At 38.8% G+C, this 12,395-nt stretch overlaps 1 protein-coding gene across 2 annotated transcripts; it reads left to right on the top strand.

Moving 5' to 3' along the window:
• The first annotated feature begins 7 nt into the window (after positions 1–7).
• On the top strand, positions 8–12,089 carry LOC146646608 (Golgi-pH regulating cation channel-like). Of its 2 annotated transcripts, none has more exons than XM_085391660.1 (20): positions 8–192; positions 1,464–1,521; positions 1,968–2,065; positions 3,506–3,622; positions 4,531–4,578; positions 4,668–4,709; positions 4,960–5,086; positions 5,166–5,227; positions 5,397–5,580; positions 5,690–5,789; positions 5,912–6,005; positions 7,688–7,761; positions 7,901–8,007; positions 8,706–8,764; positions 8,857–8,960; positions 9,059–9,135; positions 9,749–9,810; positions 9,894–9,946; positions 10,127–10,157; positions 10,283–12,089. In XM_085391660.1, exons 1-20 carry the CDS (start codon positions 76–78, stop codon positions 10,322–10,324), a joined length of 1,656 nt encoding a protein of 551 aa, XP_085247786.1. In that variant the 5' UTR covers positions 8–75; the 3' UTR covers positions 10,325–12,089. The 2 variants fall into 2 exon arrangements, with proteins under 2 accessions (XP_085247786.1, XP_085247785.1); XM_085391659.1 differs by having other exon boundaries at positions 9,746–9,810.
• Positions 12,090–12,395: the final 306 nt, after the last annotated feature.

The raw sequence follows: 12,395 nt of genomic DNA, 5'->3' as shown, positions 1-12,395 counted from the left end.
TTGTGGCGACCGCGGTAACTACAGGGAGAACAACCCGGAGCTGGATGCGGACACGAGCCTGTTGACCTGGAGTAGATGCACAAAAAGATGTCATATGATCAGGTGCATTGGTTGTGTTTGCTGTTTTTTGCCTTGGTTTTCCGTCCTGGGACAGCGGCAGAGGTTTCCGTATGGAGCATGGACATCAACTCGGTCAGTGTCTTTAACATATGTGTCTTTACCATTATTACATAGTCTCTAAGCTAAGTCTTCCATGGTAGCTGTTAGCCGAAGAAGCTAACTAGCCCCCTCTTTCTACCTGGCGCAAACACTGTCGTTTTGCTTTGACAGCTCTTGTTTGGATAGTCTGACACGACAAGTCGCTTATTCGCTTATTACCCCGCTTTTAAACCACAGACTTTCGTTTCATTAACGCTACTATTTCTGTCTGGACATTCAAAAGGTGATATTTTTCTCAGTTCCATTGTGTAAAAGCAGGTGGTGTCATGTTACAGCTTCGTTTGCGTCTGTGTTACACAGGAAAAGTAATTCTAGTTTAGAAATTGATGGCTCAGCCGGTGATATTACCTCACTAAATTCAAGGTGAGCTAAAGGTGCTCCCGCGTGACGTGGATAGGCGATGATATGTGGAAAAAATACGTGTTGCATCATGTTATAAAGCTTAGGTAGATATAGTGGTGTCTTGGTATTTCTTCATATGTTGCTCTGGGTCCAGACCGTTTCTGTTCCAAGGAGCCAGACTGTCATTTTTTAAGTGGTGTTAAGTAATAGTTTTTCACGCTATCTGGAGGGCTTCAAAGGTGTTTCTTAGGACATTGCCTACTTTTTAAAAACTAATTTTCCTTTGGTTCAAATCATCATAAATGTGTAAGGAGGAGATATAACAGTGAGTGTCTACAGCCATATGTAAAACACAGTGGAGGCAAATGACATTGGTACACTCAGCGATGGATGGGCCTCCCCAAAGAAGAAGAGCTTTGGAAGAAGCCTGGAGAACTATCCCTGAAGACTACTTAAAGATAGAAAGTTTCTCTTAGAGAGTTTAGATTGTGTTAAAGGATAAATATGTTCAGACCAAATATTGATTAATTAGTAATGTGCACACTTCTGTTTTTCCATTATATGCTGTATTTCCATATATGTTTGCATGTGTCAGTAAACCGCTGTACCTATTTTGTTATATATAATTTTAATATGACAGGTATTTAAAAAAAAAAAAATTCAGGAAAAGATTATTAAAATTGTGCTATCACATAATTTGTCTAGCACAGCAGCTGCAGCACCATTGTTTCCAGTACTCAGCACTGTATGCATCACACATGAGCAGATGGTGGTCCATAAAGCCATGTCTTTATGTGTAAATTGTACATTCTTTCTGAACACAGTTCAAAGGAATCTGCAGAAGTGACACATACAGTGATCGCTGATGAGCTGCTGACTGATGTGTCTCTGTTGGGTTTCAGACGCAGGATGCTGTTTTTCGGAAGACCCTGTATGCCAACACCACCATCTTCATGAAGTGTAAGTAGCCTACGTTCTCTAAGGTGTAGATGGCCAGGACTGTGGATGTGAGGATTCACACATAACTGTTGACTGGATGGCATTGTTGTGCTGTGATTTACATCCCCCACAGTGTGTTTATGGCTCTAACTGGTATCCAGACATTGCAGATAAGTTGGATGCCCTGCAGCCTTCAAACAGAATATCTAGAGACTAAAAGCAAAATGTCAGTGTTTAAAATGATGAATACTCTTTGAAAGAGTCTTATCTCCACAGTACAGATTGTACTGTGGTATAAATTTCTCTTCTGTTTGTAGAACTCATTGCTGGCATTCCTCTAAGGAAAATTAGACACTGACCTAGAATAGAACCTGGAATACTTTGAACTCCACTGACAAGTATTTGCTTGTCTGAATCAGCTAGTGGATTCTAAGTGTTGATATGTTCTTCTTTCTTCTATTTTTCAGTCCAGGGTGACTCAAGGCGGTGTAACAAAAGCTTCGCCTTCAACATCAGTTGGTACCTGCGCTCCTCTGTTTGCTATAATGAGGTCTTTAACACACCAGTGAGTATACACTAGTGAGTCTTTGAGTAAAGAAAACAAAGATATACTTTGGATAAATTTTGGTTTATCAACTTTTTTTCAGGATTTAGATATATTGTGCATCAACTGTTTGTCAGTCAGAGCAGCTGCTGTTTCCTTCCTGAAGCGATTTCTTGGCCTTGGCCTCAACTTCCATCTGGCTCCTTGTCCAAGGGCTTCTCAGACTCAGCTGCAGTTTGCTTTGTTGCTGTCAGACTTTAAGTGAGGGTCACAAACAAGGATACGTGGAGGTCACCTGTAGCACAAAGGAGACTTTGAAGTCAGATTTGATTTGTAAGGTTTGGTTCCTTTCAAGCTTGAACGTCTCTTCCAAGAAAATGCAAAGCTGGAAGGAAAGTAGTGCAAGTCCAAAGCAGTTTTACACCAGGAAGGAAATTCACTGCAATAAACAAACTTTACATTTTTCATTTCATCCATCCATTTTCTGGGCCACCTCCTCCAGCTCCTTCAGAGGCATTCATCCAGCAGAGAGATGTAATATCTCTCTATGTCCTGGATCTTCCTCTCAGTATAATATCCCTGAAACACCTCATCTGGCTTCTTTTAATGTGGAGTGATAGCTGCTCCAACCTGAGCCCCTCCTGAATGACTGAGCTCATTCCCCGTGAAGGAAGCTTATTTCCCACTTTTGTGTCTGCCTAATTTACCCAGAGTTCATAGCCAAATGTCTTGGCAGGAATGTAGACCAACAGCATTGGTTTCATGCTTCATGCCAATAGAGCAACTGCAAAAAGCACAGACAAAATCCTGAGACCACCGAACCCTCCACCCTTTACCCCTTCTCTGCGCCTAGAAGTGCTGTTCATTTAAGCTGAAAAGAATTGGCTTTACATCCATCCATCTTCCGTTTATCTAGTTCAGGTTTGTGGTGGGCTGGAGCCTAATCATACACCCTGACTCAGTTGCCAATCTATCACAAGGCACTTCAAATTTTTATTAAATAAAAAAGATCTAAATGAAATGAATACCTTCAGATTTAGTCAGTTTTACTGTGTGGGTTTGATGTAAAGCATGAACACACTTCTGTTTTGTAAGAGAAAAAATAAACCCTGTTTGTGATTTGGATGTTTGGATCTTACAAAAAATGTATTTACTATCTGAAATACTTTGGGCCCTTGAAATTAGGTTCCACTTACTTGCCTGTGTTTGCACTATTCAATGAGTCCTGTGAAGGCTGGTGCTTTTGTCTTTGTGATTCAGCATTATTTAGCTGGTGTGTAAAATATTGTCATATGCATATTAATGGTCATTTTTATATGGTGTCAAATATTTAGCAAAATGTGTTGAAATACAGTAAACTCAGTTACTGCTGTGATTGTCAGGTATCATTGCAATAACATCCTGTCTGTTCATTATAATAAACATAACATAAAGTACATGTTATAACACACTGTTTTGCAGGACAACAAAGCAAGGAACATGTTTGGCATGGAGCACATGCTGAAAGATGGCTGGAGTGGCTTCTACAGTCAGGGCTACATGTACTTTGACAACTGCTCCTCTCTCTTGCTACCAAAGGTCAGTGACAACGATACCGTCCTAGATCACTGTAGATGGCACATAAACTCATTTATTATGTGTGTGTAATAGTCCAGTTTCTGTGCAGCAGTTATCCAATACTGATGTAAGTCCGTTTTTAAACATGTGAAACTGTCAGGGTCCTGGGCCATGTGGGCCCAGTATTCTTAGTTTTCATGTATTTTTGTATTTTGTTCTTTATTTAGGCCATGCTTCCTGGGTTGATCTGTTACGTTGTTCCTTATGTGTTTTCCCTTCGTGACTCTTACCCCCTGTGTGCCCCTCTGTGTATTTATGAGCCCTCGTCTCTCTTTGTGCTTTATTCTATGTTTTCCCCAGCCCGTTATGTCTGCGTTCTCCCCGTGCTCTCTCTCCTCCTGTTTGAACCTCTGTGTACTTCCTGCTTTACTTTGCCCATCTCCCATCAGTGTTACGTTCACTCCTGCCGTGTCTTGTTATGATTATCAGTGTCACCTGTGTTCCCCGTGTGCATCCACTTCCCCTGATCATCCCTCATGTGTATTTAGTCTCTGTGTTTCGTACAGTCTGTGTCGCGTCGTCTGTGTTCTCACCTCCATGTTTTCACGGTCAGTCCTTGCAGTGATCATCATAGTCTGAGTTTTCTTAGTTTGTCGCAGTATTAGTTTTCCCAGTTTAGTTATAGTCTAGTCACGCCATCCCTGCTTTGTTTGTGCACTTTGTCTTCAGCCATGATAAAGGCTCGCTTTCTGTTAAGTCCACTCCCGTCTACTCACTTGTGTATGCACCTGGGTCCATCACACACACCACCGCACGGCCTGTCTCTGCAGACCGTGACAGAAACTGCTCTTTCAGAGATTTCCTGCATACACTATATTATATATGCATATCTATTCATGTGTATTTGTTTACTTTGGCCTTTGTTTTAGGTCTATTACCCAGACTTCAACCCTTATCAGCCACTGACTAGCCCAAAGGTGCGTGATCGACACTGATCTTTAGACGCTTATTATAATTTTTCATTGTTCTTATCAGAATAGCCCTAAAACTACTTTTTTTCTCTTAGAGTGACCCATCCAATCAGAGCTTCTTTTGGTCTGAAAAACCGGTAAGACATTACAACAGTGAATAAACGTTATATTTTTAATTTTTGGAGGAAAGTTTTAATCCTTTCTGGGGGTATTTTATATTCCAGTGCTCATGGGAACAAGTGTAATAATGATAATCCTTTATTGTCATTATACCAAAAGTACAACAAAATTATATGCTGTCTCATTCAATGCAAAGAAATAAATCTATAAAAAGTATAAGAAATTGCTTCATTCATCAGATTTAAAAGTCTAAATCTTCTTTTTTAGGATATCAGTGCAGTGGCCAAAGCTTGGGAAGACAGTCCCTATCTGTTCATAGTGAAGGTGCAGCCTTTGTTTCGTGGCGCTGATGATGAAGCTGAGGGAGGAGAGCAGTCCAGCTTTACTTTTTCAAGTGAGAAACAACCATTTTGCATAAAGAGCTTTAGAATCATATTTCTTTAAACAATAACGCACCTTTCTTTATTTCCCAGTGAAAGTGGAGATGAAAGGTCCACATAAGTACTCCTCTCCAGCAGACTGGCCTCTCATGATGGTATAAATCCTCATTTTCTGTAATATTTAATTGCTATATCTAGGAGTAAAGGGAGTTGATGAATTCAGACATGTAAAATCTTTCACCATAGCACTGGAACCTGAGTGTATAGCTTACTTATTATCGATGACAAAGCTGAGACTGTCTCCCACTCTTGCGCCCATCACAGTTCTTCATGGTCATGTGCATTGTTTACGTGCTGTTTGGGGTTCTCTGGCTCTTCTGGTGCGCCTGTTATTGGAGGGATCTGCTGCGGATCCAGTTCTGGATTGGTGCCGTCATTATCCTCGGCATGCTGGAGAAAGCGGTTTTCTACTCTGAATACCAAAGCATCCATTACAAAGGAGACTACGGTTGGCAGATTTTCCACGCTCGCTTGTTTGTGGTATAAGTTTGTTTGGTTTTGGTTTTTCCTTTTCATATTTTGGCATCTGTTTTTCTCTTTGTATTATTTTTTTGCAGTGCTAGGGGCTGTGATTTTTGCAGAGTTGCTCTCTGCACTCAAAAGATCTCTGGCTCGAATCCTGGTCCTCATTGTAAGCCTTGGCTATGGCATAGTCAAGTGAGTTGATTCCTGAAAGGTTACCTGATTGTATATAGTCTCTAGTGGATAACCCACTGCTGTTACTTGTTTTAAACAAGCTCTTAGTATTAATGCATTGTTTTATTCTCCCTTCTGCTTAGGCCCAGGTTGGGCACCACCGTACATCGGCTAGTAGCTGTTGGAATTTTTTACCTTCTCTTCTCCTCAGTAGAAGGTGTGCTGCGAGTAACCGGTGTAAGTGTCTAATATTGATAAGAAGCAGATGCAAGTCTTTATCTTGCAGTCACCCTTAAGAATAGAAATCAGTTGTTAGCTAAATATTTATTGTGTGGCAGCTTTCAAAACCAAGACTACAAAATACTTTTTTATACAAGGATTATAAGAACAGTCACACATACATATTCTTTTTTCTTTTTTTTAAATAAATAAATCATGCCCTAAATAAATAAAATACATTTGAACAAAGGTTGATTTAAAATGTCCTTTGAAGGCATACTCTCTGCTGATTAGGACACCCTTTATACTTCACTTCTAGGACCACATATTAAGTTTCAGTGGCCTCACATTAATTGTATCCAGGCAAGTGAAATGAACCCACTGCAGTTCAGTTAGTACACATTATTTGTTGCAGCCTCTGGAGGGTGATTGAAGCTGATGGCTGTGATGTATTTTTGCATAAAAATGTGGCCTGGTGCAGCAGGGAAGGCGCTCTCTATATATAAATTTGATTTGAGTGCAGGAGACCATAGAGAGGGAAGGTTACACAGGGATTCTGTCTCTGGGAGGCAGACAAGTGATCATGATAGAGAATGACAAATTTGATCTATGAGTAATTTTTCGAAAGAAGCTAAAGACACAGGAGCGAGTTCAGCAAACGCAATTTAAACGTGAGATAAGAAAGACAGCAAGGAGAATGAAGTAATGAAGTTGATTAGAATGTGTTTTGTAATCTTAACACAAGCTCATGTTTACCCAACACTTTCATAGCATGTACACGTCACCTTTCTTCTTTTGTGCTCGAGGTGATCATATTTAAATAAGATGCCGGAGTGCCAAATCCTCACCTAACGGTTGCAAACTTGTGCAGCAGTCTGTATCCCCAGGCATAGATACTTCCTAAGTTTCACTTGCCAGAGCACAGACTTCTTGGATGAGCTGTTAGTACAGTTAACCATGCAGAAAACCACATTAAAAACATAATTAAATGCTCTGAAAGTCACCATAAATACCACTACAGTTGAGTGTTCGAGTTCAGTGACTGTCAATTAACACAGATGAAGCCTAGCAGAAAGTGTCAGCTACATCTGTCTGTCAGATAAAGCAGCCACACCCATAATAATGCACGACTCAGGTGAAACAGGTGAGTTATAAAAAGAGCATTTTCACATGAGTTTAGTCAGAACTTCATAGATATGAAACAGAAATTCCTCCACCAGTAGTGACGTAATTGCTGCAGGATGGAGATTTGACTGCAAAAATCACATAGGTGCTCACTAACCAGAGTACCAGCAGCTCAGTTGAGTCCATTATTGCAAAGAGATGTCCTGCAGACAAATTTGGCTTATCGCTACAGACTGATTCAGATTGATTGCCTTGTGTTGGATATCTGACAGCATTTATATGCAAATTTTCACTGATCTGAGTGTTTACGGTCAGTTTGGTCACGCCAACAAAACTTTTTGCAGTCATTCTCCAGGAGCAAAAAGATTCTACCAAATCACTGGGCTACAGCAGATCTTTTCTTTTGAAAGGAGATTGACTAGTTTTTGGAGTCGGCCTCAAGTGGACATTAAAGGAACTACACTGCTGGTTTAATTCTTTAGTTGCTTGATTCACAGTCAGTCTTTGCTCTATTTTGTGCTCTAAGTTTTCAACAGATCTTCTTCTGAAATGTGTCTCTTGTCATCTTCCTACAGGGCTTCTACGGGACTGTTGCCCTTGTGGCTAATCTCAGCCTTTCCCTCATTGACTCCTGTGTCATGTGGTGGATATCCTTTAATCAACTAGCCTGATGACTGCTCAGGTGTCACTGTGATTTGTATTATCACAAGCACTGCACATATAGGCATTTGATTGTATTTATTTAGAAGCTGTCCATAGACAGTGTTTTCCTTAATTTGCATTTACATTTTCATCAGCTTGTCTCAAACCACTCGTCTCCTCAAGCTCCGCAGAAATATAGTGAAGCTCTCGTTATATCAGCACTTCACTAAAACGCTCATCTTCTCTGTTGTCGGTGAGTTACAGCTGTACTGGGGTCTGCTTAGCTTCCACGTTTCCATCAGTCAAAAGATTACCGTAAACTATGAAGCCAATTATGAAATGGTAGAAATGTGCTGCACTTGCTCCTCTGTAAGATGTGGTCAGACTTGGAAAATATGTTTTATTGTGGAGGGTGCTGGAAGCTGGTGAGCTAAGCTAAACATGTAAACCTACTTCTGTATAAAGGTAATGAAACTAATATAACTTATAAAAAAAAAAGCTAATTTCTCCTAGAAAAACTAGGTTTTTCTATTGATTTACAAAACATGACATGTTAATGAGTTATAGTGCTAACTGAGGGCTGATTTTGTCTTCATTAGCCTTTTTGTACTTTATTATCAACTCGTGTGAAATCAGGTTTATTGTTTCCTTCTGTTACCAACTTGTATTTAAGCTCCAGTCTCCTGCTTTGTGTTTACTATGTAGCTGTCAGTGTGGCCAATCTTCATTTAACCCTTTACAAGAAAGGGAATCTGCGTATTTCCATATGTGATAAATATTTTTTGAACACATCTGTTTCATTTAAAAAAAAACAACACAGCTCCAGTTTACCAATGCTGTGGCTAGAATTCCCTTCAGGTCAGTTTGTTGTTTGTGTGCTGTAGTTTCTGCGAAACACGTGTATTTTGTTTACAGTCATCTAAATCCTTGGTGTTTATTTTGTGTCCACAGCTTCTATCATATTTATCATCTGGACCACCAAGGTCTTCAAGCTGGTCGACTGTCAGAGGGTCAGTTTGCTTTCTCTTTTGGCTGAGTTATATTTATCTTGTACTGGATTTCACTGCTTTTCCCCTGAAATCTGTCCTTATCCTTTCTGCAGGGTTGGAGGGACTTGTGGGTAGATGATGCATTCTGGCGCCTGCTCTTCTCCACTATTCTTCTGGTCATCATGGTGCTGCTGCGGCCCTCAGCCAACAATCAGAGGTCAGCGTCAGTATGGAGTTTGGGCCAAAGTACCTCTGTGTAAGCTCGCGGTTAACGCGATTCATAAAGGTTTCAGCCTATGTGGTGTTTCCTTTCAGGTTCTCCCATTCCCCTCTGATTGATGATGATGATGAAGAGGAAGAAGCCAAGGAGCCCATGCTGAACGAAGCCTTTGGTACGACATTTGACTCCTCTTGTAATTTAAAGCCCCAGACAAGTGTTTGCCATATTAAACAGTGTTTGAAAAAGAAACTGAATGCTCATTTGTGTTACACAGTTAAGTTTCTTAGAAAAATGTTGGTTTTATTAAACTCTAGTGCTGTGTGTTGGGAGAAAAGGTAAAACAGCTTTTGATAAGCTTGGTTGTGTAAAACAGTTAGTTGCCATAAATGTAGTATCCTGCCGGCTTGTCATCTTGTGCCAGCTGATTCTTTACATTTTGATCAGTTTTGTTTAGGTTCCACAAACAGGATGTTTTTTATCCTATAGTAACAGTGTTTAAGTGTAGAATTGAGGCCAGTAGGCTTGTATAACACAAAAATATAAAACGACAGAAATCACAGAAATGTTTTCCAGCAGTTTGTATCTTCTGTTGTATGCTCTAATAAACCCAAATAATCACAATTTTCCTCACATCCTTTACTGACACTGTCTGAGCTTTGTTAAACCTTGTTTAACCCAATGACACATTCTCAGTCTGTTTGTATAGACGTTAATTGAGAAATTTATAATCATTTAATAGTATCAGAGTAAATGATTTCAACTGCCTTTTCTTGATTTTTCAGAAGGAATGAAGATGAGAGGCGCAAAGCCTGACATTAACGGCTCCCAGAAAATGTTGAGTAAAGAGGTAGGTTGACTTCTGACATTTTCTCTCCTGCGTTATTGTCATGTTTACTTAATTCTGTGTTTCAAAACTGTGCTTTTTGTCAGGATGAAGATCTAAAGTGGGTTGAGGAGAACATTCCTACTACTGTTGCTGATGTGTAAGTAAACTTTTATTTTGGTGAAAAACTGCTACACTAAATGACATTTGGATGGAAATGTGGAAAAGTACTATATTGCTGTTATTCAAGCCATATTCATAGTGTTTGACTAACTCCTGATGTGGGTGGTATATCCATGGCCTCTTTCTCTGTTTTTTTTTCTTTTTCCCCCCCATACAGAGCTCTCCCTGTAATGCTAGATGAGGAAGAAGTAAGGAGCCTTTTTACTTTACACATGCTAGTCCCATGATTCTACTCACACTTTAATCTATTTAAAGTCCTGACCTTTTACTATGACATCATTTAACAACCACACTGCTGTGTTTTTTTTTCCAGGAAATCTTGAAAACCAAGATGGAGAGATCCAAAATGGAGTAGAAGACGATCTGAGAGTGAAAAGAGAGGAATTCGACTGAGGCAGCAATGAGTGATCTGATTACCAAAAATGTTGGGGGGATGCATATCTGTTCTTTCTTCAGACACTTTTAAAAAAAAAAACCTTTTATTTCACAGGCTTTCGGTAACACTACAGTAAGCTCTTATATTAACGCCATACTGTGCAACCCGGAGTGACTGGGTCGGCTGCTGATGGCATTCTGGGATAAAATACAAGCAGTTATATAGTATAGCATTTATATTTATAACTATTTTATTTGTTGAACAAAATGAAGGAGAAGCTGATTCTGTTACACAAGGCACTAGTTATCGGGAGATTTGTGAAAATTTTCTTTTAGTTTTTTTTGTTTTGTTTTTTTTAAAGACTATTATAAGTATTTAATGAAACATGTGATATCCAGTGCAAGGGATAGATGATCAAAATATTTGACAAAAGCTCCAACCACTTCAGACTGCACAGATAACTCCTGGACGGGTCAGAGTTGTAGGAATGTGAGGTCCTTTTTGGAACACAGTCAGGTATGACTTGTGATGCCTGGCCATCATCAAAGCCAAGATATCAGATGATGCTACAAACGGAAGATAATGAACATAACTGAAAACATTAAAGTAGTTTCATAATAGGATTATATTTAAGCCATTGCAGCATCTTAATCAACAATAGGTTATCTTCAGTGCTGTGCCATATATGTAAAAAAGATGCGTTGTTACATTACATATTTATTTGATCACACGATTTAATATTTAAATGTGCAAGTAACTCTATTGTACAATTAGCCATTTAGCCAGACAGCTAAAAGCAAATGTTTTAATGCTTAACCAACAAATATGTGTGTTTAATTGTTAACACATTATTACTGTAGTGTCTGGCTAACTGGGTCATTTTGAATATCAAAATAGTTAAGCCACTGTTAAAATCTGTCATGTTGATACTTGAAGGATATCACCGTCGTCCAGAAAATAAGCCACATCTGTTGATCTGGGAGCATATAACGATAGTTATGGAGCTATATCAATGCAAGGAATTAACTGTAATAAAACCGTAGGAGGCGTGTTCATTTTGTAGACACATGTCAGATCATTTCTTCAGGATGTCGTCCACACACTGATCAGTTTAAGTGAGTTGAAATTTGACTATATTTAATTGGTTGATAAGTGTAAAAAAAGTAAAATCCTGTTTGTAAGCATTAGTAGTAAAATTAAGCCTGCTTTATTTACATTTTTATGAAAAGTAACTTTTTTATATAGTTTTGATTTCATATAATAGATCTAGAAACACTAGATATTGCAGTCACCAAAGTGAACACTTTTTTTCTAGCCACTGAATAACGAACCTGGATAGCTGAAAAATATACATGTAATTTAGTGTGTCTATAAAATGTGCTCTCCGACCCCCTCCACCAACAGGTCCAGAGTTTTATTTAGGTTCTCTGTTTACTTTAGTAGCACAGGGGAGTATCATTTCACCATTGTTACAGATTTCTCTGACCCTTTCCCAGCTACGCTCAAAAATAGCCTTATCTGGAATAAATCCTCATCCTTGTGTGATCTACTGCAGTATGTGTGGATAATTTTAAAGTTCTGAACTATGTTTGGTTTTTTTCTATTTGTCTAAATCTTGTTGACAATATTTTATTTCAGAGAGACACTAAAACCCTGTGTCTGGATTTGAGTCTGCATTGTATTGTGAAGCTGATAATATTGTATGGCTTTTTGCGTATGTCCTGCAAATAAATTTATATTGAAAGATGGTTGAAATGTAAGTTTTGTATAAACTTAGAATTATTTTGATTTTCTAAAAGACACGTTTAAATATATATCACAATTACAACGTGTTCTTTTCTAGAATATTTTATTTTAAAAAAAACAAGTAGGAGTGTCCTTTAAATCCTGGAAATCTAAATTTAAAAAATATATAATATTTAAGTATTTGTGTCATAAATACTGGTTTTTCTTTTCGTACGAAACCTCGCGAGAGTGCAAAATAACCGTTCAACTTACCGTTTAATGCAAGCCACTGCGCCTTTAATGCGTTCCTCGTGAGCTCACATAC

The sequence above is a fragment of the Rhamphochromis longiceps genome, linkage group LG19, assembly GCF_057381845.1.
Source record: "Rhamphochromis longiceps isolate RC_006_pf linkage group LG19, R_longiceps_female_GT1.1, whole genome shotgun sequence".
Classification (NCBI taxonomy): domain Eukaryota; kingdom Metazoa; phylum Chordata; class Actinopteri; order Cichliformes; family Cichlidae; genus Rhamphochromis; species Rhamphochromis longiceps.
This window is presented reverse-complemented; position numbering and strand designations above follow the sequence as displayed.

Bases quoted from the DNA above. Each gene is read 5' to 3' on its own strand.
- LOC146646608 (XM_085391659.1), top strand. From the start codon at position 76: ATGCACAAAAAGATGTCATATGATCAGGTGCATTGGTTGTGTTTGCTG. The intron at 3,623-4,530 runs GTCAGTGACAAC...CCTTTGTTTTAG, and splicing joins CCTCTCTCTTGCTACCAAAG to GTCTATTACCCAGACTTCAA. The intron at 5,087-5,165 runs GTGAGAAACAAC...TTTATTTCCCAG, and splicing joins GTCCAGCTTTACTTTTTCAA to TGAAAGTGGAGATGAAAGGT.